The sequence below is a fragment of the Diadema antillarum genome, unplaced genomic scaffold (assembly GCF_040938485.1).
Source record: "Diadema antillarum isolate AM-2024a unplaced genomic scaffold, OU_Dant_1.0 seq00001010_RagTag, whole genome shotgun sequence".
Classification (NCBI taxonomy): domain Eukaryota; kingdom Metazoa; phylum Echinodermata; class Echinoidea; order Diadematoida; family Diadematidae; genus Diadema; species Diadema antillarum.
Window position 1 is genome coordinate 182,225 of NW_027271846.1, and position 25,955 is coordinate 208,179.

At 38.0% G+C, this 25,955-nt stretch overlaps 1 protein-coding gene across 1 annotated transcript in view; it reads left to right on the top strand.

Annotated features, from left to right (window-relative positions):
* Positions 1-25,137, top strand: part of LOC139742635 (protein RCC2 homolog) — a 28,231-nt gene extending 3,094 nt beyond the window's left edge. The window contains exons 2-10 of the mRNA XM_071653159.1: positions 8,494-8,590; positions 10,418-10,561; positions 12,477-12,608; positions 16,411-16,499; positions 18,488-18,602; positions 20,005-20,168; positions 21,471-21,651; positions 23,229-23,334; positions 24,741-25,137. Coding sequence (XP_071509260.1) covers positions 8,494-8,590; positions 10,418-10,561; positions 12,477-12,608; positions 16,411-16,499; positions 18,488-18,602; positions 20,005-20,168; positions 21,471-21,651; positions 23,229-23,334; positions 24,741-24,993 — 1,281 coding nt within the window. The 3' untranslated portion in view covers positions 24,994-25,137. The remainder of the gene's footprint in view (positions 1-8,493; positions 8,591-10,417; positions 10,562-12,476; positions 12,609-16,410; positions 16,500-18,487; positions 18,603-20,004; positions 20,169-21,470; positions 21,652-23,228; positions 23,335-24,740) is intronic.
* Positions 25,138-25,955: the final 818 nt, after the last annotated feature.

Below are 25,955 nucleotides of genomic sequence, written 5' to 3' on the forward strand. Positions count from 1 at the left end.
GATGCTGATTTGATTTTAAATTGTAATTTTAATGGCAGTGTGGAAAACCTGTCTGTAGCCTTTAATCCTAGCACTTTATAACCTTGACAAACTATCAGAAAATGTTACAAATAAATGTAGGTTCCCCCTACTCTTTTTTTATTTCCTTTCCTTTTTTATTTGCATACTTGTACTACTTCAATACTGTGCAGGATGCAAACTCTATAAGGTATTGAAATATTATCTTTATGAATGAAGTATGATATTATGTTTAATCCAATGATTAATACCAATTCCTCACTTTACATGCACACATGTGTAACAGTGCACTCATTTGTCAGATTTATATTTCAATCCTGAGCAATTAAGAAGGGATATCCCAATACAGAACACCTGTATCTGTCATACAGTAGAAGCTGCATGAAAATACAGTCAGTGATATGAATGTAGCATTGTTCACATAATTTTTGTGCAATGTACATTTACACTATGATAAACAAAGGAAAATAATGTGATTCGAAAAATACATTGTATGTACTGTACATTGTAGTTACAGTAGCATAGGCAACAACCCCAGAGTGCCCATTTTAAAGTGATTTGGATAGTTTCATGTGCTAGTCTTGATAAGAGTCACTACATTGTACATTGCAACATTTGTCAGCTTGAGCTGAGCTGATACTCCACTGCAAGGCTTTCCAATTCACTACTCCTGCTGTAGCGAAAATATTGGCATTTTAAGCAGCATTGCAGTGGTTTGCATTCTGTTCAACAGAGGGTACCTGAATGTGTACTTCTTCAGTAAATACCACTGACTACAGCTAGTGTATACAAATGTATGCCACTCCAGTACTTGTACAATGTATGACTAGTACCAGCATTACCTTTAAAGTACAACTTGTACCAGCAAGTTTTCGGAGCGTTGCATTTTGTCATAAATGCAAGTGACATTCAATTTCAATCAAATATCGCGCACACGTACAATTAGACATGTGGGTAGATTGATTTCTAGCATGTTCTGATACCAATCAAACATTTCGTCATTGCAGGGCAATTTGTCAATCAGTTGCAATGAAAGCATCTCGACAGAAGAATTTCATGAATTTGAATAATCAAACATTTGTTTCTTGACCATTTTGCGTATGTGTACTCTTGAAAATTCCACTTTTCAACTCAAGATAAAACAGAACATTGAAAGTTTCATTTCAGCCAGACAAAAGGATCAAGGTTGTGAAATTGGAGGAGCCTCATATTTTCTTGAAACTGTCATATTTGTCATACAAGTGCTGACATCCTGAAAATCTTCTGTAGATGAGGTGCTGATTTATAGGTACCATCACCCACATATCTCATTATCGCTTTGAAAAACAAAACAAAACATGGAAATACCAACAATCCTATAAAAGTAATTTTTATCAGTATTAACTATAAACCTCTTTCTTTGTTAATTAAGAAAAAAAGTAATTATTGCCATATCATTCCACAGCCTTTATGTAAATATGTAATATTTGTCCTTTTAATTCCTTTTTGAACATTTTGAGGAAAATTTTGAGATTATTGTGCCTACATGTTGGAGACTTGTGAGACAAAGTCTGAGTTGCAAAATTTAATTTGCATTTCATGAATATTCCATGTGATTTTTGTCCCTGCATATGATCTGAAAAGTCACTTTTTCTGTTGTATTTGATTAATTTCCTCTTTGTGATAATTCAATATGAACATAGAGTTGAGTTTCAGTTTCACTACATTGTAAAAGAATACACAAAGTTCCTTCTTATTTCATTATTTTAACAAACATAAGATACCTTTTCAGTGAGATTATCTGTCTGAAGTTTATCTTACACACAGAAATCCAGCTACGACAACAAGAGGAAAGCGTGAGGAAATGATTTCGATGGATAATTTTTCTTGGACACCTTTCATGCCCACAAGTGGCGTATCTCGCAATCAATCATTTTGAAGAGCTTTTCCCCGGAGATTGGGTGTTCTGGAAATGAGACGAGTATTGCCATTAGCACTTGAAAAAACAGAGAGAAAGAAAATAATCTTTGCCAGCAGACATTCAGAAGAGAGATAATCATCATCGTGTTTGATGGATAAGATTATTTTGCTCATCCACGGAAGATTAACTCGAAAAAGAGATAGATGGAGAGAGATAGAGTGAAATACTGTAGGTACCATTAAACAGAGAGATGTACAGTGTAGAAATAGGCAGGAGGCAAGAGATTGTGTTTGTGGAAAATCAGACAAGCTTACATGGTTGCAGAGCTTGTTGTGTTTCTATGACAACTCAGGTTTGAGTGTCATAGGCTTGTATCTCAGATAGTTCTGTTTTTACAAAATTTGTATTTTTGGCCCATCATTGTTTCCAATATGCTCTGTTCAACATATCGCAGGTTTACAAACTTAACTTTTACGTTTGAGGCCTGCACTCCAGTTGACTAAGTCCACCTTCAGAATAACTTGTACTACTCTAAAATGTCCTACCTTTCTAAAGAAAATTATATACGGGCTGTACGTGACATGTCCAACAGGTTATTTGTAAGTCTGTAAAGTGGGCTTCAATCTCGCCATTCTACTCACCTCCGCCTCGTAATGGCAAGTACATGAGAATTTAGCTTTCTTTTGTAGAGACTTGCTCCGTGCACAATTTTCTTGTACACATAATAGTCTTCGTGTTGTTGACATGTTTAATACACAGGAGTGAATGTCATCAAAAAATTTTATCGTGAGGGGGCTGCAAATTTGTAGAGTGTAAACCAAAAGTGCAGAGTGCAACATAACTTGTTTACAGGCACTTACCCAGTTGGGCAAGCAGATTTTCAAATTGTTTCAGAATCCTTGCCCGAACATGAATTTTACTTGCCCAAAAAGAAAGTCCACAAAATTAATAGAAACTGATATAAAAAAAAGAAATCACTCCTAAATCAAGAGCTTAATAAAACACAATCATATGAATAAACAGCATGCATTGATTTGCAAGATTAAACACATTTAATAGGAGTAACAAACTTGGTTTGATTGAGTGTTTGTGTTGCATTGCATCATCATGGGGCTTCTTCACATACCGTAAGTGCTGGAAAGTTGCTGAATGAAATTTAGTGCAGTGCATCACTATAAAACAGTCATTTTATCTTTGGACTTCTATACAGTTGACTTTGTGGGTTTGAAGGGGGGAAAGGGGAAAAAAAGTGGCTTCAAAACTTTTTGTTTTTTCAATGTCAAGCAAGCATTTTCTCTCGTTGTTCTGGCAAGCCTTTTCTCTCATTGTTCCAAAACATTAGCCTAACTTTCATTTTCACTTGCCTTGGGCAATCGGGCAAGCGCTTATAGTGTATACGTGTGGCACCTTTTAAGTGGTTTAAATGACTGACAGGGGAAAACAGTAACAGTGATATATTAAGTTGCCTACCTTTTTTTTTTTTTTTTTTTTGGTGAGGCTGTTAATCACAGTATCTCAATGGCATTTAAAAGTCAATAAACTGTCACATTTGTAAGATACATGGATATTGATCATACCTGTGGATTAAATCTGAGCAATGAACACATCAAGCTTGAAACATGTGTCATTGATTATGGCAGCTGTCACTACACACTATCAGGAACTTAATTTTGGTGAGAACCTTGTGTCTTGCCTTGAAATTGGGGTTCACTGTCACTGAAGCAAGTTATTTTTGTCTCTATGACTTCATTGTTAATTACATTTCATCAGGATGAAAGAGAATAGTTCACACGAGGATGGGTGCACAGACTTACAGGCATTGTTTATCATTTTTAGATGAAACAAAAACCCAGCTTTAGTTCTTCAAAATGTTTCTAAAATGTGAGTTTTAGGGATAAAAAACAACCAATGTACAATAAGAATGTTAATCAGTATAATTAATGTTCAAAATTGTTAAATATACAAATGGTGAACAATAGATACAGCCTGTATATAATAACATTGTTTCTGGACTATAAACCGTCTACAGTTATGGTTCATTGAGAAAAATAGTGATTTCTCTTTTTTGGTTAATATTTTAGGCTTTATTGCAAAATTCTTTAATGGTAGGATGTTTGTGATATGAGGCATCAAATGTGATAACTCAAACATTTTTTTTTAAATCAGTGATCTCAGTGGTAAACAGGACCTTTAACAAAGGCAGTAAATGTGACTTATTATACATTTGTAGTCATTGCCAAATTGTATAAAATGCGATGAAATTCTTGGCAATTTTCATGTGAATGTACAGGCACAGCACAATCATGATTCTTGAATAAAAAACACTTTATATTTTTATAACTAAAAAATCAATAAGTTTAATATACATCTGTATAGATGTACATGTACATTGTATGTGTAGTATAAAGCAGACTCTTTGCAAAGTATTGCTATTGATTGTAAGGTTGATCTTGAACATGATTCCAATTTGTACAGTATGTCTTTACACACACACAAAAGAGAACAAATTTGAGTCATTGTTGAAATGTTCCTGCAACATTTTACCAGTTATTACTCAACAGTCAGAAATTGGCATGAGGATAGTGTGATTTGTAGACCACACCAATACTAAGTGTCTGTATGCACATGTTTTACAAGAAATGCCTAAGTTATTGAAAAAAAAATCACAACCAAGTTTATGGGCTCAATATTCTTTATAAGTCTTTTGTTTATTTATTAGTGGTGTGTGTGTGTGTGTGTGTGTTTTTTTTTTTTTTTTGGGGGGGGGAGGGTTCTTGTTAGATACACAATTTTTTTAACATTTTTTCTGTTTTCAGTCTTCATTCAGGTGATGCTAAACACAGCAAGAAAAATGTTGAAATGACTGGAAAAAAGAATGCTGATGACCTTGTATACTGAAAAGTGTCCACACCAACATAATGGATTAGATGGTATTATCGATTTTTCTTTATTAATGGAAATGTTACTTGCAATGCTGATAGGATTCTTTTCTTGCCTTTTTGAAATGCATGGAATTTCAGTAAAAAGTTAACGATTTTGGAAAATCCCCGCAGAAATTTTACATTGAGTTCTGCTGTCTGCAAGACATTCCAATCGATTTGGAACACCAAAATGGTATAAAAAGTGACCATCTTGTTTTGAATTACACCATTAAATTCACACCAGTCAGCTACATGTGATGTACTTATTGATATACAATATAGGACAGCATTGCAAAATGACAAGTGAAGTCCTATGGAAGGACAGAAAAAATGATACATTTAAAAAAAAAAGGCCCAAAACCCCAAATGAGTTGAGCAAGTTCAAATTGTACAGCAAAGCAGCGAAGTGATGTTGATATGGAACTGCATTCCCTGTGACTCCGAAAACATGGAACCCCCCAAAACGTTCCCACTGCATGGTGTATGGCGATGCACGGATTTAGGAAAACCTCCTTATCAGGGGGGAAATATGAATTATGACAGTTGATGACTAAGCTTTATCCGTAATACGGGCTCGGGGGCCACTGGTTGATGAATACGAGGCATCGGGTTGATACAAAGTAGGTTGTTTGGATTACTATTGCCTTGATAACCCTCCTCCCCTCTCGTTTCTTGTTTTTCTTCCCTTTTTTTTAAGACAAAGCATTATTAGACTGCTGTTTACTGCAGAAAAAAGAAATACTCTGGAGGCATCATCACTGCTGATTCTATTTTAACATCTCCTGTGTCCTATTCTAGTAACTTCAGAACTTTCACAGAGAGCAAAAACCTGACCTTCAATCCCAACATAGAAAAGTATGAAGCCTGTTTGTTATTTGATTCAGGAGACCTGCCTTTAAATATATACATGTAGCTCTATTATATGTATGCTTTTACTATGTTTATTGAGACAGTAGAAGCATGTCTGAAGGTAGGGTATAGACCCCCACCCCCAGAAAAATGTGATTAACGACATTGATGTAGTTAAATGATTAGAATAGATACATGTAACACCTAAATCTATAAACAAACAAACAAAGCAGAACAAAGTTTCACACAATTCATTATCCCTTCATAAAGATTTGTGCTCAAAAAAGGTAATAGAAATGTCTTTGGTAGTCCTAATTGCTTTGTATGTTCACAACTTTTCCATCAAATCTTATCTTGCGTGGGCCATGTACATTTTAATGTGTTTTTTTTTTCCCCAGAATTTTTTAGGAATTACATGTAACATGCCAATTTATGTTGCCTCCTATAACACATGAAATGTGTAGCGTGAGAAAGTTCTGTGTAATTGTCTTAATTTTCCTGTTTGTGAGAATGGTGTACTCAGCATTAGTAAGGAATGTAAAAAAAACTTTGTGTCATCATTAATTGTGTAATATATAGGTAGATTCTTGTGATATGTGTTCTAACCAAAACTGGGCTACAATGTATGTCTAGAAATCATTTTTTTATCTGTATCATAATTGATTTATTACCTCTGACAAAGTCCTCCATTTCCACCATTCATTTATACTACATACACTAGGTTTTAACCAATATTGTTCACTTCAGTGATTCATATTCTGCAGCCAATTGAACTACAGATGAAAAATAATTATAAGTATACATATTAAATAAACAATGCTTTAATAGAAAAATAGATTTTAAGAATGCAATTATTAGGTTAATCTTTAGCCATAACAAAGAAGTGTTTTTTGCCCAGATACACAAGGAAGATTCAGAAGGCGTGTGTTGCACATTAATGACATGATAATCGTTATTACGATGTCATGTTTCTGGGGCAGAGGTTTGTTGTTCTTGTTGTATACATGGTTGGATAAAATGTAGGTCTAGTAGATCAGATGGGAATATGTAATGGCAAGGTGTTCATTATTGATGGTAGGCTGATACTACATAATTTGCTTCAGAGATCAGCAGAGTTCCCATCAGAAATGCATTACCCATTGTTTCGGGGTAGAAACGCATGAAATATTGATTTGCCAGTGGCAGGACAACTCGTCTAGTCGAATGTGTTCCTGTTCGAGTCATTCCCACAATCCCAGTCCCCCTGAAGTCAGGGGAACCTCTTGTCATCAAGCCCATTTTCAGACTTTAACCACGAGAAAATGAGAGTTACGATTGTGGGATGCATTCTTTTGGCCTTTTAGATATTTTGCCTTTAAACATTTTCTTGCTCCATCAAATTGAGATAGATAGAAATTGTTGAGCTTCTCTTAGTATGGGTTTGATATGGTGGAATTAATGCCGATATAATTTGCGATTAATATGAAGATCTTGGAGGAGACGAAAAATGAAGTTGTATTCTCCACAGTCACAAATATAGTGCTTACATGTTCATTGTTTATGATGATCTGGTAATAAAAATAGCTTTCATGTCATATGGGGGAAACACTTGCTCCCATTAAAATTACCAAAAAACAAGAAACAAAGACAAAAATTAGGTATAGAAATTCATGCTACAACTGTACATGTTTTTTTTGTAAATCACTTGTGTGTCTTAGATAGCAAGGCATTTTTAGTGAAATGTAAACTAGTTTTATCAGAAATTATAGCAACCATCATTGCAGTAATCCAAACACTTTGAGTGTACAATTTAATTTGCATAATTATACATGTAGGGTGTTAATAGTCAGTATTGTAGGTGCTTCAGACCTTGGTAATGCACGCATGGTATACATTTGTATATAAAAGTAATGTGTGAAGTAACACCATCAAACATGTCTACGCACTATCAGCTTGAAAGTCTTTTGATACCCAACTCTAAATTTCTGAAACAATTATTCCTAAATAGAATGTTTCATTAACTTTTCAAACCCCCATGCAAAACCAGCATGCTGTATAAAGAGTGGTTATTTTCGCACAAGTAATTTTTGGCGCTCAGCTGGGTAATACGAATTTCGTGTGTTTTTGATTTCGCAGAATCAAGACACTTATTAATGGACCATATGACTTGGACAAATATTCACATGTTTTTATTTTCGTGCTGGTTTCTGGTTGCGCGAAATGCATGAAAATTTCTACACCATGAAAATGTCCACTTTTACAGTACTGTACAGTGAAACCAGAAACATTCGTGGCATGGAACTTTCGTGAATCAGTGCTGGCATTCAATACATTGTGTAGGCAAACACTTTATTGTGCGTTCCATGTAAAATTGCAAATCTTGGCTCCTCATGAAACTTGCGAAAGTTTAATGCACACATAATATAACGTTTCACATTAACAGGACCACAAACAGCAATTTTTCAGAACAATCACAGTAATTTATGTCTTTCCTTTGACATGAAATGTATTGAAAGCAAGAGATTATTAAGCAGGTGGTTGAAGGTTGAGGTGTGAATTTTTCTTCAATTTTTGTCTGGCCCTATTCAAATAAAATTTGTAAGATTGCAACTACTGATCTATAGTTTCATTTGTAGAGGGAGAAAAAATTGGGGGGAAAAAACTCAAACCTCATGAAATGTATTGTTGATAGGTGAGTGAATGATGCTACAAAAATTGTAGTAGCTACACCAAGTTGCAGTATGATGTGGAGAGATGAATCTGTATCAATGTTCAGACATCTGTGATTGATTCCACTTGTTTGTGTCGTGTCTTGCTCTCTTCCAGAAACTGAAAGACTCGCCCTTCGTAGGAACCCTTCTCTTCAGCGGCGGCACCAACTGGGACCTCATCGGCAGACACAGACTCCCCAAGGCCGCAGCCAGTGAGTGGGTGGAGGGGGGGGGGGGGGAGGGCCTCTCCTAAAAGTCATGTTCGGAGTAAGCAAGGGCAGGAAAGCTGGACAGAAAGAAACACGAACCCCAGTTTATCCCTCGTAATTTCTTATTCTATCAAACAAAAATCGTTCATACTACAATAGGACTGATATTTATGTCCAATATGCCTTGTCCTTTCAGCAGTTCAAATTTCACTCAGTATTGTAATGATGTGGAAGTGCTAGGAGGTACAACCTGTGGTTCACCATTCCCCACCCCCCCCCCCCCCCATCGTCACATTGGTTATTCAGTTTTCATTTTCCTCACATAAAATTCATGCCACATCGCACATTCTAGTCTGATCGCTTGACATCAATAGAAGCCTACGTGTGGTTTTGTGGCGAAATTCAAGATTACAGTTACGATTTCTCAGGGTGGCATTTGAAGAAACATTTTGTTTGTTCCCGTAAGATCTCCATGCTCATCACATAGTGATCACATACTGTCAAAGCAGATGGGAGTTGAGGTATGAATAATTCATAATTTCTTCCTTATTGAGTCAAAGAGGCATCCAAGGCTTTCTACATGATAGAGTCAAGTGAAGAAGTACATGGAGATACTGTACATAGAATAGGTTTTTGCATGCAGAGCTGCAAAATCCCATTGATTCTGTAGGAGGCTTCCTGAGAGCTTGAAGATATCTCTCCATGATGTGACAAGAAAAATGGCCAAGCTTCCCTCATTAGGAATAGTATCAAATAATTATCAGTGTTGTCAATTATCATTCGTATATGTCATGTTATCATGTCATGATCATATCAGTGTATAATGTTCACCAGCCATGTAAAGAATATTACGTATCATCATTTTTTTTTTAATTGCTGTTATTATAATTGTTACCTTTATCATTATACTGTAAGTAGCAGGAGTAATAGCAGTAGTATTAGTGTCATTTTCATTACAGTGATGATGATGATAAATAGTACTAATGATAATTATAATAATAATAATAATAATAATAATAATAATAATAATAATAATAATAATAATAATAATAATAATGATAATAATGATTTTGCCCATTAAGGTGCATGTGACAGACAAGTACAAATTGTGCCTTCGTGATTGTTTGTTGAAGTCTCTCTTATTCCAAAGTGTGAATGTTGGTAGCCCCTGATCACACAAATTTTGTCCTCCCTGACTATAACAATATCTGTAATTGAAGAAAGAAAGCAGATAACAGCGATGAGTACTGTAAGTGATAAAATCTCTGACAGCCCAAAAACCCATCAAATTGTGGGGATCTTTTCATTAAATTGGCACCTCTGAATCTGACTACATATCTTGTACCAGACAAAGCTATTAAAGACAGAACTGGTTAAATTCATTAAATCTATAAAAAAGAAAAAGAAAAAAAAACACTGAAACAAATTACAAAGAATGACAATATACGCGTGTATGAAAGAAGCAAAATGGAAATATGTCAGAGAAACAGACACTTTCATTAATCTTTTAAATTTATTTGCCAATTTAAGAGTCAGTTGTAAATTTAACAATCGAGAGGCTTTCAAAACTTTTGCAACAGCATCAAGCAATGTTTATGAACAAAAAAAGGTTCAAATAAAATAAAAACACTGTACTCTAAATTATGAAATGATTGTAATGAATTATTGATATAAAATAGTGCCATTTCTGGGACTTACACGAAGAATTTTGATAGAGTTAGAAAAAAAAATGTTGTTTATGCTTTAATAATGAAGAAGTGTGAGTGAAACTGGTGTATGGTGATGTGATTCCTCCATTCATACCTCTGATTGGTCGATTGCCTCCCACAGACAAGCCGGTCATTGGTGGGCGGAACCTGTGGGGACCCCACCAGCTGTCGGCCCTCCAGGGCATCAGGGTGCGTAATGTGTTCTCCGGACCCAGCTCCTGTCACAGTGTCATTATTACAGAGGAGGGCAAAGCCATGACATGGGGTAAGACACGCCCCCCTTGTTGCCCCTCCCTCTCCATCCATTGTTTGGATGGATTGTTTTGTTTATGTTTTTCCTTTCTGTTCATGTTCAGTATGTGTTGTATTATCTGCAAAGTGTGCCACCTGTTATTCTACAACAGACTTTCCAGTATGTGTGGATATATGTGTGTTTGTGGATGTGTGTGGATGCAGCAGTGTGGATGTGTGTGGATGCACCAGTGTGGATGTGTGTGCATGTGTCTTAAAGTGTGTGTGTTGCTTGTTTGTTGTGTGTGTAAGTGTGTGTTTGTTCATTTGTGTATTTTTGTGTATAGTTGGTAGAGATACAATGTACAATGTAGGTGGGTAGGGAAAGGGAGATGATATATGGTGTATTTCTACTGTCTGCACATTATGCGTGTATAGCTCAATGAGTGGGAACAGTAATATTTCTATTGCAACCAAGAACAAGTGAAGAGTTTGTTCGCAAAAACTGATGTCCATTTTTTGAGATTTTGAAGTACGGTCTCTGTCATACAGTACGAAATAATACCTTTTAAATGATATATTGGTCACTACATACATGTACTTGTATAAAGGTATATTTTTGAAGTTATGGTCAAAAGAAGCAAAATTTTTCTTATTATTCTCTTTATTTTTCTTCACCTTTAATCTCAAATATCTCCATTTGGCAAATATGGACTTATCAGTTTTTTCGAACAAACTCTTCAAGTCCTCTACCGTCCAACACTGTGCAAGCGGAAAATCCACTTGATATACCCCCAAAGAGGGAAAATAATTCCAATGGAGACTGGTACAGTGCGATGATCTCGTAATCTCTGTGATTAAGTAGATCAAAGTTTTCCCTTTGATCTCCATGGTTTTGCTGCACAGAATTGCCTAATTGAGTGGTACATCCATTTCATATCATTACTGTGCAAAGTTTTGATGGGTTTAATGAATCTAAATGATGATGAAGCTGTGCTGTTGAAAGTATGTTTTGCTGCCAAAGGACTGCAAATTCACACTTAAAGATTAGATGATCTCCAAGTAAGGGTACATGCATGCTGGTACTCAAATATGTACAGGAATACCCCACCCAAACTGTCATGTTCATACACATGTTCTACAGTCTGATTAGAAACCTAATGAAATTCCTAGTAAGTTGTGTATGAACATAACTTTGTCAGGCTTAGAATTACCTGACAAAAACTTAAAAATGTAAACTATGAGGGTATCTTCAAGAGATAAACTCTTCATGTTTTATGTGCTGTTTGTATGCATTAAACATGCATTCTGCTGGTATTACAGTACAGGTATTGTATGTGACTCTTGAGTTATACCAGGACATGCTGTGTCACAAAATCAATAATCCTGACAATTTGGCGAGGCACATATTGTTTCATGCAGTTCTCAGTGTTTTGGAGTTGATGTGATCTATTTTTATGATTGTGTATGCATTTGAAGAAAAGAAACGTTAGGGGCATGGTAGATGTACAAAGAATGACAGCTGTATTATGTATGTACAGTGTATTCCTTGAAAGGCCTTCAAACTTTTAAGGTAATGAACATTTTGTCCCAGTTGGGAATATACCTCCATTTGTATCATTAATGCATATCATGCTTTTTCTGCAATTTTTCTGTTGGGGGGTCATCCTCGCAAGTCTGTGGAATGGCTTTTTTGATTTAGCTAAAATATGTGGTATGGTCTGTTGATTTTTGTAATATAATCAAATTGAAAAAAAAAAAACAACAACAAGATAATCATGAAGCTCATTTCTTGCTGATTGTGAAGTAACTTTGAGATATTGCAATACCTTCAAAATTATTCAAGTGTCTGCAGCTGAGAAAAAAAGCGAGTTTCTTGTTATGATACAGTCACGAGGCGAGGAGGGACAGCAATAAAATCTTCTTCTGGTTATTGTTTCTGTCATAAGGTCGTAACGACAAAGAGCAGCTGGGCCACGGGGACGACGTTCGCCGGGACTCGCCCACTCTGGTGGAGGGGTTAAAGGACCATCACATCGTCAATGCTGCCACGGGCCGCAACCACACCCTGTGTCTCACAGGTAAGCTCTAAGAGAGCACCCTTCAGAGTTTGTAATGCTCCGTTTGTACATGGTGGAAATCCCTTTCTAAAACTGCCCCAAAGCATCTCCAAAACGAAATTGTAGTCTGCCTACGCTGACCTGCAAAGGCAAGGGCGACTTAATAGTGTGATTTATTTCCTGAAGCACTTTGATATTAGGGATGGTTTCAGAGGCGGTCAGAGCCATTTTTGGTGGCAATCTGGCTGACATGCTTCCTAGAAAGTGGAGTGAGGGCGCTATACAATGTAGGTACAGTCTTGATTCCTATGGTAGGGATTACATGTTGTCACTAAATCACTTGAACCCTTTCTGTGCCCAGTCATTGAGCTCCACTCACCATTTTTTTTTGTGTGTGTTTTTTTCATCAGCATTCTGTTATCCATCCAAACGTGACCTAGTTTTAGTAGATATTCTAGCAAGCCGACTCTTGTGGAGCAATGTGCATCAGTCCAACAGGGAGACAATAGTGACATATAGTAAGGATTAGGGGGATTAGGTGATCCCTATTCATTGACAATTAGTCTCCAGACATCTGTATCAATCAGGAAAGAATGCAATGCTTGGTTTCTTTGCTCAATAAGCAGGGTTTTTTTCCCTTTTTTTTCATTCCACTAGTCCTTTGTGAAGAAAATGTACAAACACTTCTGTAGAGTAAAACACAATAAATGATTTTTTCTTCGATGTAATCTTTTTCCTTTTCATACTTTGTGACCACATAGTAGATTGTTGCTAAATAATTACTGCATATGTGTCCTATAATGTCAATTTATGATTTTTATGTATCTGTCCATTACTATTCTTTGGCTTGGTCATTTGAATTTTCATAAAGCAAGAGAAAAAAATGAAAAAGATTCACTGTAGCTTCTCATCCCATTTCATATACTTTCCAAACTACAGAAGACAGGATATTTGCACAGTGGGGTGCAAATGGGTCTCATGTATTTCATATTTTACTTGTGTTTAGATAGCTGTTTGCAGCACGCACATATGTGCATGAGACTTAAGTAGCTGGAAAATTGCACTGTGTGAAAATTTCATAAGAGAATGTCTGGTGTAATAAAGTTTCACTGGTCACCATCCTGTTTCGATGCTAATATTGACAAGAGCCTTGCGTTTGTATACCAGGAAAGCATTCGATGAATACAGTCAATATGGGGATGTGAGCATGCGTAGGAATATTCATGTCTGGTACATAAAATATGAACGTCTGACATTCATCACCACAACATGGTATTCGTTTTTTCCTGGCGCAGTAAAAGCTTCTGTTGCAGGCACTGTGCCGCATTGTCATAGCCCTGTGATAGATTAAGTAGATGTACCACAATCCCTCATACAAGACCATAATGCCAACACTAAATAATTTTTTGTCAGGAAAAGTGGAAACCCTCTACTGAAAGCATTCCATAATCATGATACTATGAGAATCTAAAAGACGTTCTTATTGCAAAACCTAATCACCGGCATACATGTAGATTGCAAGTTTTTTTTCTTCCCTGTCAACAGCACTAGCCTGATGCTGTGTGCCCATTGTGAAAATTTCGTGGAAACTTTGGAGGGTTAGTCAAAACATCAAGAAATGATCTAAGAATGTTAACAAGGTTCAAAGTACAACATTGGGAACGTGTTTAATCATGAACTTCGGCTGGCCTTTGCTGATCTGTGGACCCCTTGTTGATGCTACTCTCCAGAGCTAATATTTGCTTTGTGTGCGAGGAATTCTGCAAGCAGCATTTAGTTGAGCTTGATACATTCTTTTCTTTCTTTTTTGTTGTTGTTGTGGTTGTTGCTAATTTAAGAAGCGAGGAGAGAAACTTCACTTTAATCGAGCTGTCACAAATTCCTATAAAATCTCATTTGAGTTTTAGTGGAAAAACGTCATCGAGAATATAATGTGTTGAAAAAGTAGATCAGAGAGCCCTGGTAATGAATCTTTGTATGTTTCCAGGAATTTGCCGTAACTTCATCCCTCATTGCTGGCAACTGCTGTGAAAGTGAATATTTCATTCCAGTAATTTCTCACTCTTGAGTCTTAGCCAGTGTCAGTGAACTTGCATTAAACTTGGCAAGTTAGAGTATTTGTTAGCAGTATGTCTTTAAATGTTAGGAAATTAGGAAGAACAAATCGTCGGTTGAGAATGATAAGGGCGTTAAGTGACCACTAAACCCATAGTGTTCGAGAAGACTTAAAGCCCTTCTCATTCTCAACAGTCGAAATTAAAATTATTATAAAGCGAACCAAATGGAGGGTAGTGAGGTAAAACATCACTTCCTCATTTTGGCAAATTTGATTTTGTCTGAAATCACTCATCTTCTGAAAGCAGGGAAATTTAAAATTCTGTAATATGTGTTATTGTGTGTCTAATGTACATTTACCATCACCTTCAGTGTTTCCTTGTTCTTTTTTTTAAGATGCAGGCTCACCTATTATTTGTATTTCAAAAGTACAGATCACATCCTAACAACTAGGAAAAAAATTGTAACGCCTCACTTAAAGTGGTATTATTTTCAGGCAAAAATGATTTCCATTTATACAGTATAAAGGATAACATGGATAAAGACAGAAATATGTATGGTTGGCAGATCATATGACAAGGAATTAGGTTAAAAATGGAATTTGACATGTTTTTCATGCCCATGGCAGGATTCAGAATATTCAGTTCAGTACGCTGAGAATTCTCATGAATTGTAATTATCACGGCGTGATTCAAAGTGTTTTTGAGGTGTTTACGCACAATAGAATTCCCACGTGTCATCATTTCACATCGTAGGTGGCGGGATACAGCAGCAGTGATGTGAATCTGAGGCGACAGTCGGAATTTCATTTCATCCTTTTTTGATGTCAGTTCGCATGTTGCAACGAGTGACATTCCTTTGTGGAGACAAACTTATAATAGCACTATTGAAAATAAAAAACAATATCTTTGATTGCTATTTCACATTTTCTTAGTTCAAGTGTGTGATTGTCTCCTTTGTATGGAAATATATAGTTTTCCTTTTCTGTAATTTTTTTCTGTAGTATGAACATTCCTTCTGATATTTCTTATTTGTAATACACTGTATTTCTAACAGTGTAAGTCCAGCCCCAGCTCAGTTTTCTACTGTTGCATTTTTTTAAAATCAATCTCATAATGTCCCCTTCTTACTTAGTCTGTCTCAGTCTGTATTTCAAAACCCCTCTCCCCTGTTTATCTTACTCCTCTTTAATCTGACTATCTCCTCCCTTAACCATTTCCCCCTCTTCCCATATTGTCCCTTCATTCGTCTCTTTCTCTGTCTTCTCCGATCTATTCTGATCTGCATTTCCATATCCTCTCTTCGTTGTCTAGTTCTCGTTTCTGTTCATCTACTGCTATGTACAGGGGAAACCTCTTATAACGAGGGCTGCCAATTTTACTTCGTTGTAACTGGTACCTTCTCTCAAACTTTAATACAAGAGACCAGGTAAATAATCAGGACCACCAAATTCACCTTTTTTAAAAGCACTACCTCATCGTAAGCGAGCTCGTTGTAACAGAATTTCTGTGTACTGATATCTCTGCTTTTTCTTCATCTTCTCCTTTTCCGCCTCTTCCATGTTTGCCTCCTCCTTTTTCATTCGCTGTTCCCAATTCTTATCTAGTGTATTTTGTGCATTGCGTAGTTCGCTTCTTTTCCTTATCTTTCCTGTAAAAGTATGCCCCCTCTCTCTATTTCTCTCTCTCTCTTTCTTGATGAATATTTCCTCTGCCCCTCCCAACTTTTGCAAAATCAAATGATTTAATTTATTTTGTGTTTCCGTCAGACAATGGGACGGTGTTTGCCTTCGGCGACAACAGGATGGGACAGTGCGGGATCGGAATACAGAGTGCGTCTGTCGGAACACCATGCAAGGTGGGGTATACAGTCTGTAGAAATGTGGAACAGAACAAAAGATTATCACATTTCTGTGTGCCAGCATATAATTTGTGGTCATTTCTGTAGCTGTTTTTTTTCCCCCAATTTGAAAAATTCTGTTGTTCAGATTTTATTGGCAAAAAAGGTGATCCCATAGACACAGCAAATTTTAGTACAGTGTAGCTTCTGTCAAAGCAAGACCAGAGGCAGAATTCACTAAACCATTCACTTGTTGGAAAAGAGATTAGTTGGTTTGTTTCTTCACATTTTTTGTTAGTCTATCTCAAGCAAAGATCTATGTGGTGTAAGACAAAGAGCATCAATTTTTTTCATCTGGGCCTTATCTGACATATTGTGCCAGGGAAAATCCAAAATCCTGATTTTGAGTTAGAGCAGAGACAAAGTTCACTTCTTGTTGGATCACAGCTTTCTGAATTTAATGTACCAAAATAGCAAGTCTGCAAACCAAAGTTTATTGAACTGCCATTGATATTCAGAGCAGGAGTATTTATTGATTTTAAGTTGCAACATGAGAACAAAGAACTCCTCCTCAAAATAGAACCTGCCATGTTGTCTGCATTCCAAAGCCAGGTGCCCAGGGAGTATAATTTCTTCTTGCACCTGTGACTGACTCCCAAAATAAACAAACACTGCACCAAACAAAAGATGCAGATTTCATCATGCTTTCTTTACAAACAAAAATTATTTTTCCTCATTCCACCACCTGTTCCTCATACAAAGGCAATGTTGAGGTGAACAATTATACTTGTGATGCTGTCACAAAGAAATCATGTCCAAACCACAGACATGTCCAAATATTAAAAAAAACAACAACAACAACCACAGACTCTTTTTTAAAATGCAGGTGCTGTGATGACTTTCTCTTCTAGCCTGTCAATCAAACACAAACTGTTTCGAAATTAACATTTTTGTTTACGAAATAGTTGGTTTGTATCAAAGTTTTGTTACACCAGAGAGAGAGAGAGAAAAAGTGAAAACAAAAATAAGAATCACCAACATTCTTACCAAATAGAAGTTGATGTGCAGATTTCCTTCCATTTGGTTTCATGAAAAGCTTTAATAGCTGTTGATCTTTTCCTGTTAGCTATTACTAATCTGTTTTGGATTCATAAGCTCAGCAAATTGTGAACCATATTCAAATAGGGTAAGGGTAAAACAAATGATATTGAACATCTCTGAGAAGATAAAGACATATTGAATAGGCCTACATTTCTCCTAGAAAACAATGGCATCTTAGCAAAACAATAACATTAACAAATAATAACATGAAATGGAGCTAGCTTGGCTATAGAATTAAACTTAGATATGCATAGCATGAAGAGTATAGTTACGTTCACACGCAGTTGCCAAACTTGAAGTTTAGATCGAAAACTTAACTGTCGATGATTAGCTCCACTCGTGAATTCATAATGCGAGTTCACACGTGTACCTAAACTTTAAGATACAACTTACAAATTTGTATGAGCGAATCCCACTCAATGATTGTACTGGAAGTGCAGAGTCTTGACTATGACCTTGACATGCCCATGATACAAAATTGCGCAGCTGAAGGTTGACCCGTAAGCGAACGAGAAGCGAGGTTCACGCTAACTCACAAGCTCGTTGATTATTGTTTCCACACAGAGCGAAATTACAAGTGGGGTCCCCCCCCCCGTGGCTCATGGATAGAGCGTAAATCCTATTTAATGGACGTCTTGTGGTTCTAATCAACGACTAAACTTTGATTGCTAACTTTCGAGTGCCTCCACACAGCACTAAACTACGAGCTAATCATCTAGAGTTAAGTTTTCAACCTAAACTTATAGTTTGGGAACAGCGTGTGAATGTAACTAATGACTAGTTGGACTTGTTTGATGGAATATTTGGTGAGTGTCTGTTTGAATGGCTACAGTTTCTGTTTTGTTGTTTGTGCCCCCAAATCTGATGAATTCTCTGTCCCGCTTTTTTTTCTTCATTCCCATCAGCCCAACTACCACGGTTCGCCGATCGTCAAGGTGGCATGCGGGGCCGACTTCAGCATTATTCTCGACTGCAAGGGCGTGCTGCACTCCTTCGGCAGTCAGGAGTACAGCCAATTAGGTACCGGTATGGTCTCTCACACAAACACTGCTATATCTTTTCCTCTCACCCTTCAAAGATTTAGCAAGGTCAAAGGTCAGCCCATGTGTTCACAGATATAGAAAGAGGAACTCTGGCAAAAATATATACATTTTTTTTTTTTTAAAGCTGAACAAAGTGATTGCAAAAACACAGAAATCCTCATGCTGTGTTTATGTTTTCTGAGTAAACTCACTGATTTGCATTTTCGTGTGTGTCAAGTTATTTGGTGCCAGAAACAACATAAAAGCAAATATATTGGACTGAGGAGAATAATTGTGGGGTTTACAGGAGGAGTGCATCTTCCATCTACATTAAGTGTTTTTTAGTTCATTTGAGAAATATTTTCAGATTTAACCGGTGAGAAGGCAAGGCAAATCCTTGTTTCTGAGCATTTTCTATGCATCTACAAATTTTTCATTCATCGGGAGTGAATACCTGTATACAAATGTGCTGACTTTAGTCCGAACTGAACCTTTGATGTGCATGCATTAATCCTGTAGAAATCAGTAAGATATCAGAGTGTCTGAATTTCAAAAATCCATGGCTGGTATAGGCTGCTGTCAATACTCCAGCCGTAGTATCTTGATGGCTTTTACGGCCATTTGTTGAATGCATTGGGCGTATCAAAATTAATGGGTAAGTGTATCACATGAAATAACAGCTCGTGGTTTTACTAATTTGCTTTCTTTTCTTGCTAACACATGCAGCACAAATACTTACTTGCAAGAGGTAATCATGAATACTTTCACTCACAGAAGTCACAGAATTTCCTTCCATTCAGTTGCTTAATTATCATGATAACCTGCTTGACTGCTTTCTGTTATCTAATCAGATATGAGACTCAGTGATATAAACATGATAGTCTTCCGCCTTTATCAAGCACAAATTTGTTTTATTGGTCAATTACTGTGTACTTTCTATATTTCATGAGAGTGGTTTGGGAGAAAGTTTGGTGCAATTCGCGAATTCAGAAACACGCGAAAATGTCAGCTGTGATGCCAACATGAATGTGACATGCACGCATATACAGTGCGCATTTCTCTGTACAGTCCTGCACTCCACGATTGCGAATTGAACCACTCTGAAATTATCTGGAAGTCCCAATTCGCGAAAAATTAGACTCTCTAAATTTATGGCATATACAGTAATCAATTTAATTAATCTGCATTGCCTTCATTTAATCAGTCATTAATTTCCTTATAAATCGATTTACTTGAGTATCCACCTTGTTTAAAGATATTATAAATGGGAGTTATTTGTTTTTGTATCATGGAAATGTTCATTCAGCAAAACTGTAATAGTGCATGAAATATTGAGAGTTGAAGTTTAACTGCTGCAGTAACGAGTGTTCAATTTTCTGGCCGTGTTGTCCCATGTCCAGGGCACAATACAAACGGTCAGTACAGCGTGAGCGCCAGCAAGCTGTCATCAGAATGCGTGTCCACACCAAAGCGCATCCAGTGCTTCATCGAGAAGGGCCGCGAGGGTCTGAAATACCTCCAAGGCACTGTCGTCAAGGACATCGCGTGCGGAAACAACCATTCCGTGAGTCAATTTCACAAAGAAAATGATTTTTGTTAATAATGGGCAGGGTGGCCTGTATGGAAAAAAAAAGTGTGAAAATGCAAACTTTGTGATCTTTATGTTCAGGTGACTACTGAACCAGGTTTGGCAGATTTTCGTTCTGAAGAGCAGATACACTAATTTCCATCAACTGCCCAGACACAATAAGTAGGAGAAGAAATATGCGTCATGAGGTATTATAAAAACAGAAGCTTCCAAAGTGGGTGGGGAGGGGGAATGACAAACTCTCATGAAATTGAGATAGTAATGGTATAGCATCAATAGTCCATGCAAATGTGGAAGATTGTTTTGTGTACTAAGGCATGTTTTTTGAATACTTGTAGAAGAGGAGATTCATTGTCTGTCTTCTTTATGAGGGAAGATTGAGCAAGAAAGCATGCGATACACCACAGAAACAAGTTGGCAAGTTGCAGCTTTGCTTCTGTGCATTTTCATTTTCTGCAACACATATTTTTTTGACCATCACAGAGCATATTGAACTGAAAAGAAGTCTTCTGTGCTCCAATGCCAATTTTTTCTTTCCTTTTTTTTTTGCCAGAGTCACAGTGTGACCTTGTTTCCCTCCTACCTGCATCCACTATTTCTGTTTTTCCTGAGTGATCTTTACATCATTCAGCTAGAGTGTGTCCTGTGTATTCCGATCAAATTCACAACATGATGAGTGTGCTGTTGGGGCGATGACAAAATCTTGAAATATCCTGTACATATTCGTGATCTAGAGCCACAATAGAGTCTCAGGACTTACAAGTAGTGTTTGCAGCTGCGGCGTTGGACGCCATGCGGTAACCTTGCTTTGTTCGCCGAGCCACAGACCTTTCTGTGTGATGAATCTGTTCAGTGAATGTGTCTGAACTGATGTCCTTCAATGTTATGTTCCCTCAAAGAACAGGACAGGAGAGTACAATGGACATGGCTTATGTGTGTAGGATTTGTGTAGCAAATATATCTTTAAAACTAATGCTCCTTTTGTTCACCTTCTTCCCCTCCCCCCCCCCCCCAAAAAAAAAAAAGATTAAAAAAAAAATACAGAGACCATGAGGCTAAAGTAGAATTGTATGGTATTTGTATTCATGTGAAATTTTTTTCAAGTAATTAAGCAAATGTGTTCTTTCTCATTTTTATGCCCCCCCCCCCAATAAAAAAAGTTACACTGGATATGCTTTGTATTGTGGATTTATCAAGTGAATACACTGTAACTAATGCTCTGTGTCACCTTTTTCTCTTAAATGCAAATGGTCACCTTCAAAAAACATGAAAACTTAGATTGCCATGGACATGCAGAAGAGAGTATTCACGTGGGGCTTCGGTGGATATGGTCGCCTTGGCCACCAGAAACCCGACGACGAGCCCGTCCCGCGGAGCGTGAAGCTGTTTGAGATGCCCATGAAGGGGGCCCAGACGATTGAGGCGGGGTCCAGCTACTGTATGGCTGTCACAGAGCAAGGTAGAGTGGTGGAACAATCCTGACTTTGTTTGTGTGTGCCCGTATGATTGTACAGTCATATCTACCTTAGTAGCCCACCTGTCTGTAGTGGCCACCTGTCTATGGCAGCCATCTGCTGTATATGGCCACTGAAAAAAAAAAATCCTCAAGAGAGAAAAGCCATGTTAAAGATCCTGTCTGTAGCAGTATCTATAGTGGCCACTTGTCTATAGTGGTCAGCTGTTTATAGCAGCCACCTGCCATATGTGGCCCCCCCCCCCAAAAAAAAAAAAAAAAAAAAAAAAAAAATATATCCTGAAGGGAGAAAAGCCATGTTAAAGACCCTGTCTGCAGTGGCCTTCTATCTGTAACAGCTACCTGTCTATAGTGGCCACCTGTCTATAACAACTACCTGTCTTTATAGTGGCCACCTGTGTAACAGCTACCTGTCTAGAGTGGCCACCTGTCTGTAGTGGCCACCTGTCTCCAGCAGCCACCTGTATACAGCGGCTGCCTGCCATGTGTGGCTACTAAAAAATCCTCAAGAGAGAAACGCCAGGTTAAAGACCCTGTCTATAGCAGCCACCTGTCTATAGCGGCCACCTTATCTCGCTTGGGTGGCCACTATCTACAGGTTTGACTGTATTTCTATCTTAAATGTTTGTTGTTAGAATGCACAGTCTTGTGGTTTGCGTACTGTGGAGGAATGTCTAATTGAAGAATACTTAATGATAATGGGAAGGGTGCAGGTATCGAACCCTGACTTAGATGTTTTGAATGCTTCACTTTTTCACACTCTGCCTCAATGTTCTTTCTGCATGTGTTGATTATTCCCAGTCTGTCTGTCAGTCTCTATCTTTCTCCCTAAGTGTTCTTTAGAATTCCTCAGTATCTTGGTTATTTTAGGTGCTTCTTCATACACCTGTCCCTCTCACTAAGTAATTTTCCTTATTATTGTTCAGCTGATTTTCTGTGTATCTACAATGTATATATCTTAGATGGAGACTGTATGTTTTTCTGGGTTTTTTTTCACCTCTTCCAGAGGCCGTACATCTTATGTTCTCCTGGTTGATTTTGCAGGAGGCTCACTGAAAACTTGAATATTTCTTGATGTCATGGCAACAGCAACAAAAAACCTCCCTGATTTGAAATTATCTTTGTCCGTTGAGATGCATGTATCACACAAGTGTCACCCTGATGCTTCTGGAATCACTTTGATATCGATGTGTGAATTTTGGCAGCCCTGTTTTACTCATACATTCATTGATTCACTTGTTTGTACTGTAAAAGCTTTTATTTTGTGAGGGTTTTCGTGTAATGTTCACAAATTTTGCGAATCGCTGTTGGGCTGCGAATTTAACAACACACAAAAACATTGCAAACAGACAGGCATTAGTGCAATTATGTTTTAATAGCCTCAGTGACAAATCACAAAAAAAAACACCTCACAAAAATGTTTGTGACCGCCTCATCTGCAAAAATGTCTGCACACAAAAATAGCAGCTTTTGCGGTATATGAATGTATGTGTGCTTTTGCTTATTTGTTCATTAGCTATCAATGTTTAATGTATTGATTTATCTATTTTCTCAAATTCTAGGCCAGCTGTATTTCTGGGGCCAAGCAAAGACTACTGGTGAGGCCACTATGTACCCCAAGCCAGTCCAAGACCTGAGCGGCTGGAACGTCAGAAGTGTAGGCTGCAGGTACTGTAAAGCAGGAAAATATTTGCTGCGTAAAATATCCACGAATTGCCACTAACATTCATTGCCCTGTAGTGCAGACAAGACATTTTGCGTGCATTTTAATTTCATGAATCTTGGCTCTCGTGAAATTCGCAAAATCAAATTGCACACAAAAATTTCTGGTTTTACAGTAAGCTTTTCAAGCCTATCCCTCATTCTCTACAGCCAAGATACCAGTCTCATCTTTTGATCCTCGGGGAGACTGCATGTCTTCTCTTTAGGCACGATCACACTGAGCGAAACTATGTGTAATTCGTTACCCAGTATTTTGCCTCTTGTAGTTCAGGCAGTGTGACCGCAAACTTCTAGAGAATTTACTAATGAAGCTTCCGGCGTGCACTTCCGAAGTTTCTCATTTCTTGCAAAAATATGCATAGTTTTGTGTAGTGTGACCATGTATGGCTGAAACTTCAAGAAGTTTGTGACTTGATAATAGATCCATTCACTTTGTTTGAGCACATTGCGCATTCCTTTGCATGGTGTAGCAAAAAAAGCTACTGAAAACTGCTTATCCAATAGTGGCGAGCCAATGGACTATTTAAAATGAAGTCAAAAGGGGCCCTGAGCTTTTGATCTTTAATAGCAGAATCTTCATCAGAGGCAAAATGACAAACAGGCAGGGAAAGCAATCACTTATTAGAACTTCACACAACATTTGCCTCTAACGAAGATTCTGCTCGGATGGAAAGCTTAGACTCCTTTTGATTCCATTTCCTTTGCATGCTGTTACACGTATGTATTTTTTATATTCGGGGGGCTTCATTTGAGACCCTAACCGATGGTAGTTTTGCATCACTGAAACTGTACATAGTTTTGTTAGTAGTGTGACTGCATGCTCAAACTTCAAGAAGCTATCGAGAAGCAAACTATGTGTACTTTCGTATACTGTGACTGTGGCTAGTAATTTGTGACAAATGTTAAAAGTTGGTACTCTTCATGGGCATGCCCCGTGGAAGCAGAGGGGGGGGGGGGGGGGGGAAATGGCACTTACGATATTTAAGATATTCAACTCAAAAAAGCCAGATGAGAGTAAAAAAGCTGTGTATGTAATATTTGTTCATTGTAATGATATGATAACTGTCTCTGTTGTAGGCAGTTTGGAATAGAGATGCACAAAATTTTGCTTTATTGTTATTTTCTCCTCAAGCACTAAAGAGCAGGTGAGGTTTTGACGAGCAGAGTTGTACTTCCGTGGACATTTTTCAATTTTAGGAGTTAGGTTTTTCACATGATAGACATATTTTTGCCTGTGTATCTGTAGACACCATAAATGAGTGCTGTGATCACATGTCCTCTGTCCTGTTTTGATTTGATATGGGCCGTGTAGTAACAGCCATCTCTCTTCTCTCCCCCACCCCACATCACAGTAATCATTCCATAGTCGTGGCTGCGGATGACTGCGTCATCAGCTGGGGCCCATCGCCGACGTACGGTGAGCTCGCTTACGGCGAGGCCGACTCCAAGTCCTCGACGGTGCCCAAGAAAGCCCGCCCTCTGGAGAATGTCTACATCCACCACCTGACGTGCGGCATGGGCCACTCGCTCTTCATCGCACGCGACGACACAGAGGAGGACAAGGAAATCCTCAACAAGATTCCGGTCTTCACCCCCGGCAACTGAGATGGAGAATGTGACGGAGGGGGGCGGGAAGAAAAGTATGGATTCTTTGAATGTATAGGTGAAGTGTTGATGCCTACACTAGCTGAAAGAGATTTGGGAATTTTCTGTTCTTTTTTAGTTTGTTTTTCATTACATTTTTCTTTCTTTGTTTTATGAATCACAGGTAACCAGGGTTAAACGTATAACTTTTGCCTTAGAGTAAGAGAGAGAATGCAAGCAGCTGGCGTAACGTGCGTTGGGATGTTAACAGAGTGCAGCCATCTTCCTGTTATTTTCTGACCGTTTTGAATGGTGGTCAATCACAGCATTGTTGATGGACATCAAGTCTTCGTTTCACCATGAGCCAGCCACAAGCGACAGAGAACAACAGAGAAGATGAGAGAGAGAGAGAGAGAGGGAAAGAAAAAAATGTAGTGATCGAAACTCACCCCCAGCTCTAACTATCACTTAGATTTGTCAGGTGTGTCCAAGATACACACACCCTCCCAGCTCAATCCTCCCCTTAGCTCCCCCTCCTCCCATCAACCCCTTCTTGTTGTTACCCACGTTGCCCCTCATTCCAGCCATCTCATTCACCCTACACCTGTTTCCCAATCCCATCGCCCCTAACCCACCACCTCCCCCCCCCCCCCAACCCCAAATCCGATCACCTTCTTCCATTAGCCATTCCCATCCCCCTCCCCCTTAGAGGAAAGGTAATGCAGGCCTGCCAGCCTTAACACTCTTGTCATTCCAACAACTCTCTGGACCACCTCCCAGACCATTCTTGGCTAATTGGGGTATCTCCACGGTTGCGAGACAAAATTTTGCTGCGTGCCATTAATAGCACAGCATTGTGACATAATGTCTGTATGTCTTTTTGTCAAGATTCCAGTTTTGATTTGTGCACATATTCATTTTCCTTCACTTTGCATGTTACTTTAAGAAATATAAAACACCGAAATTTGGAGGGGGGGGGGGGG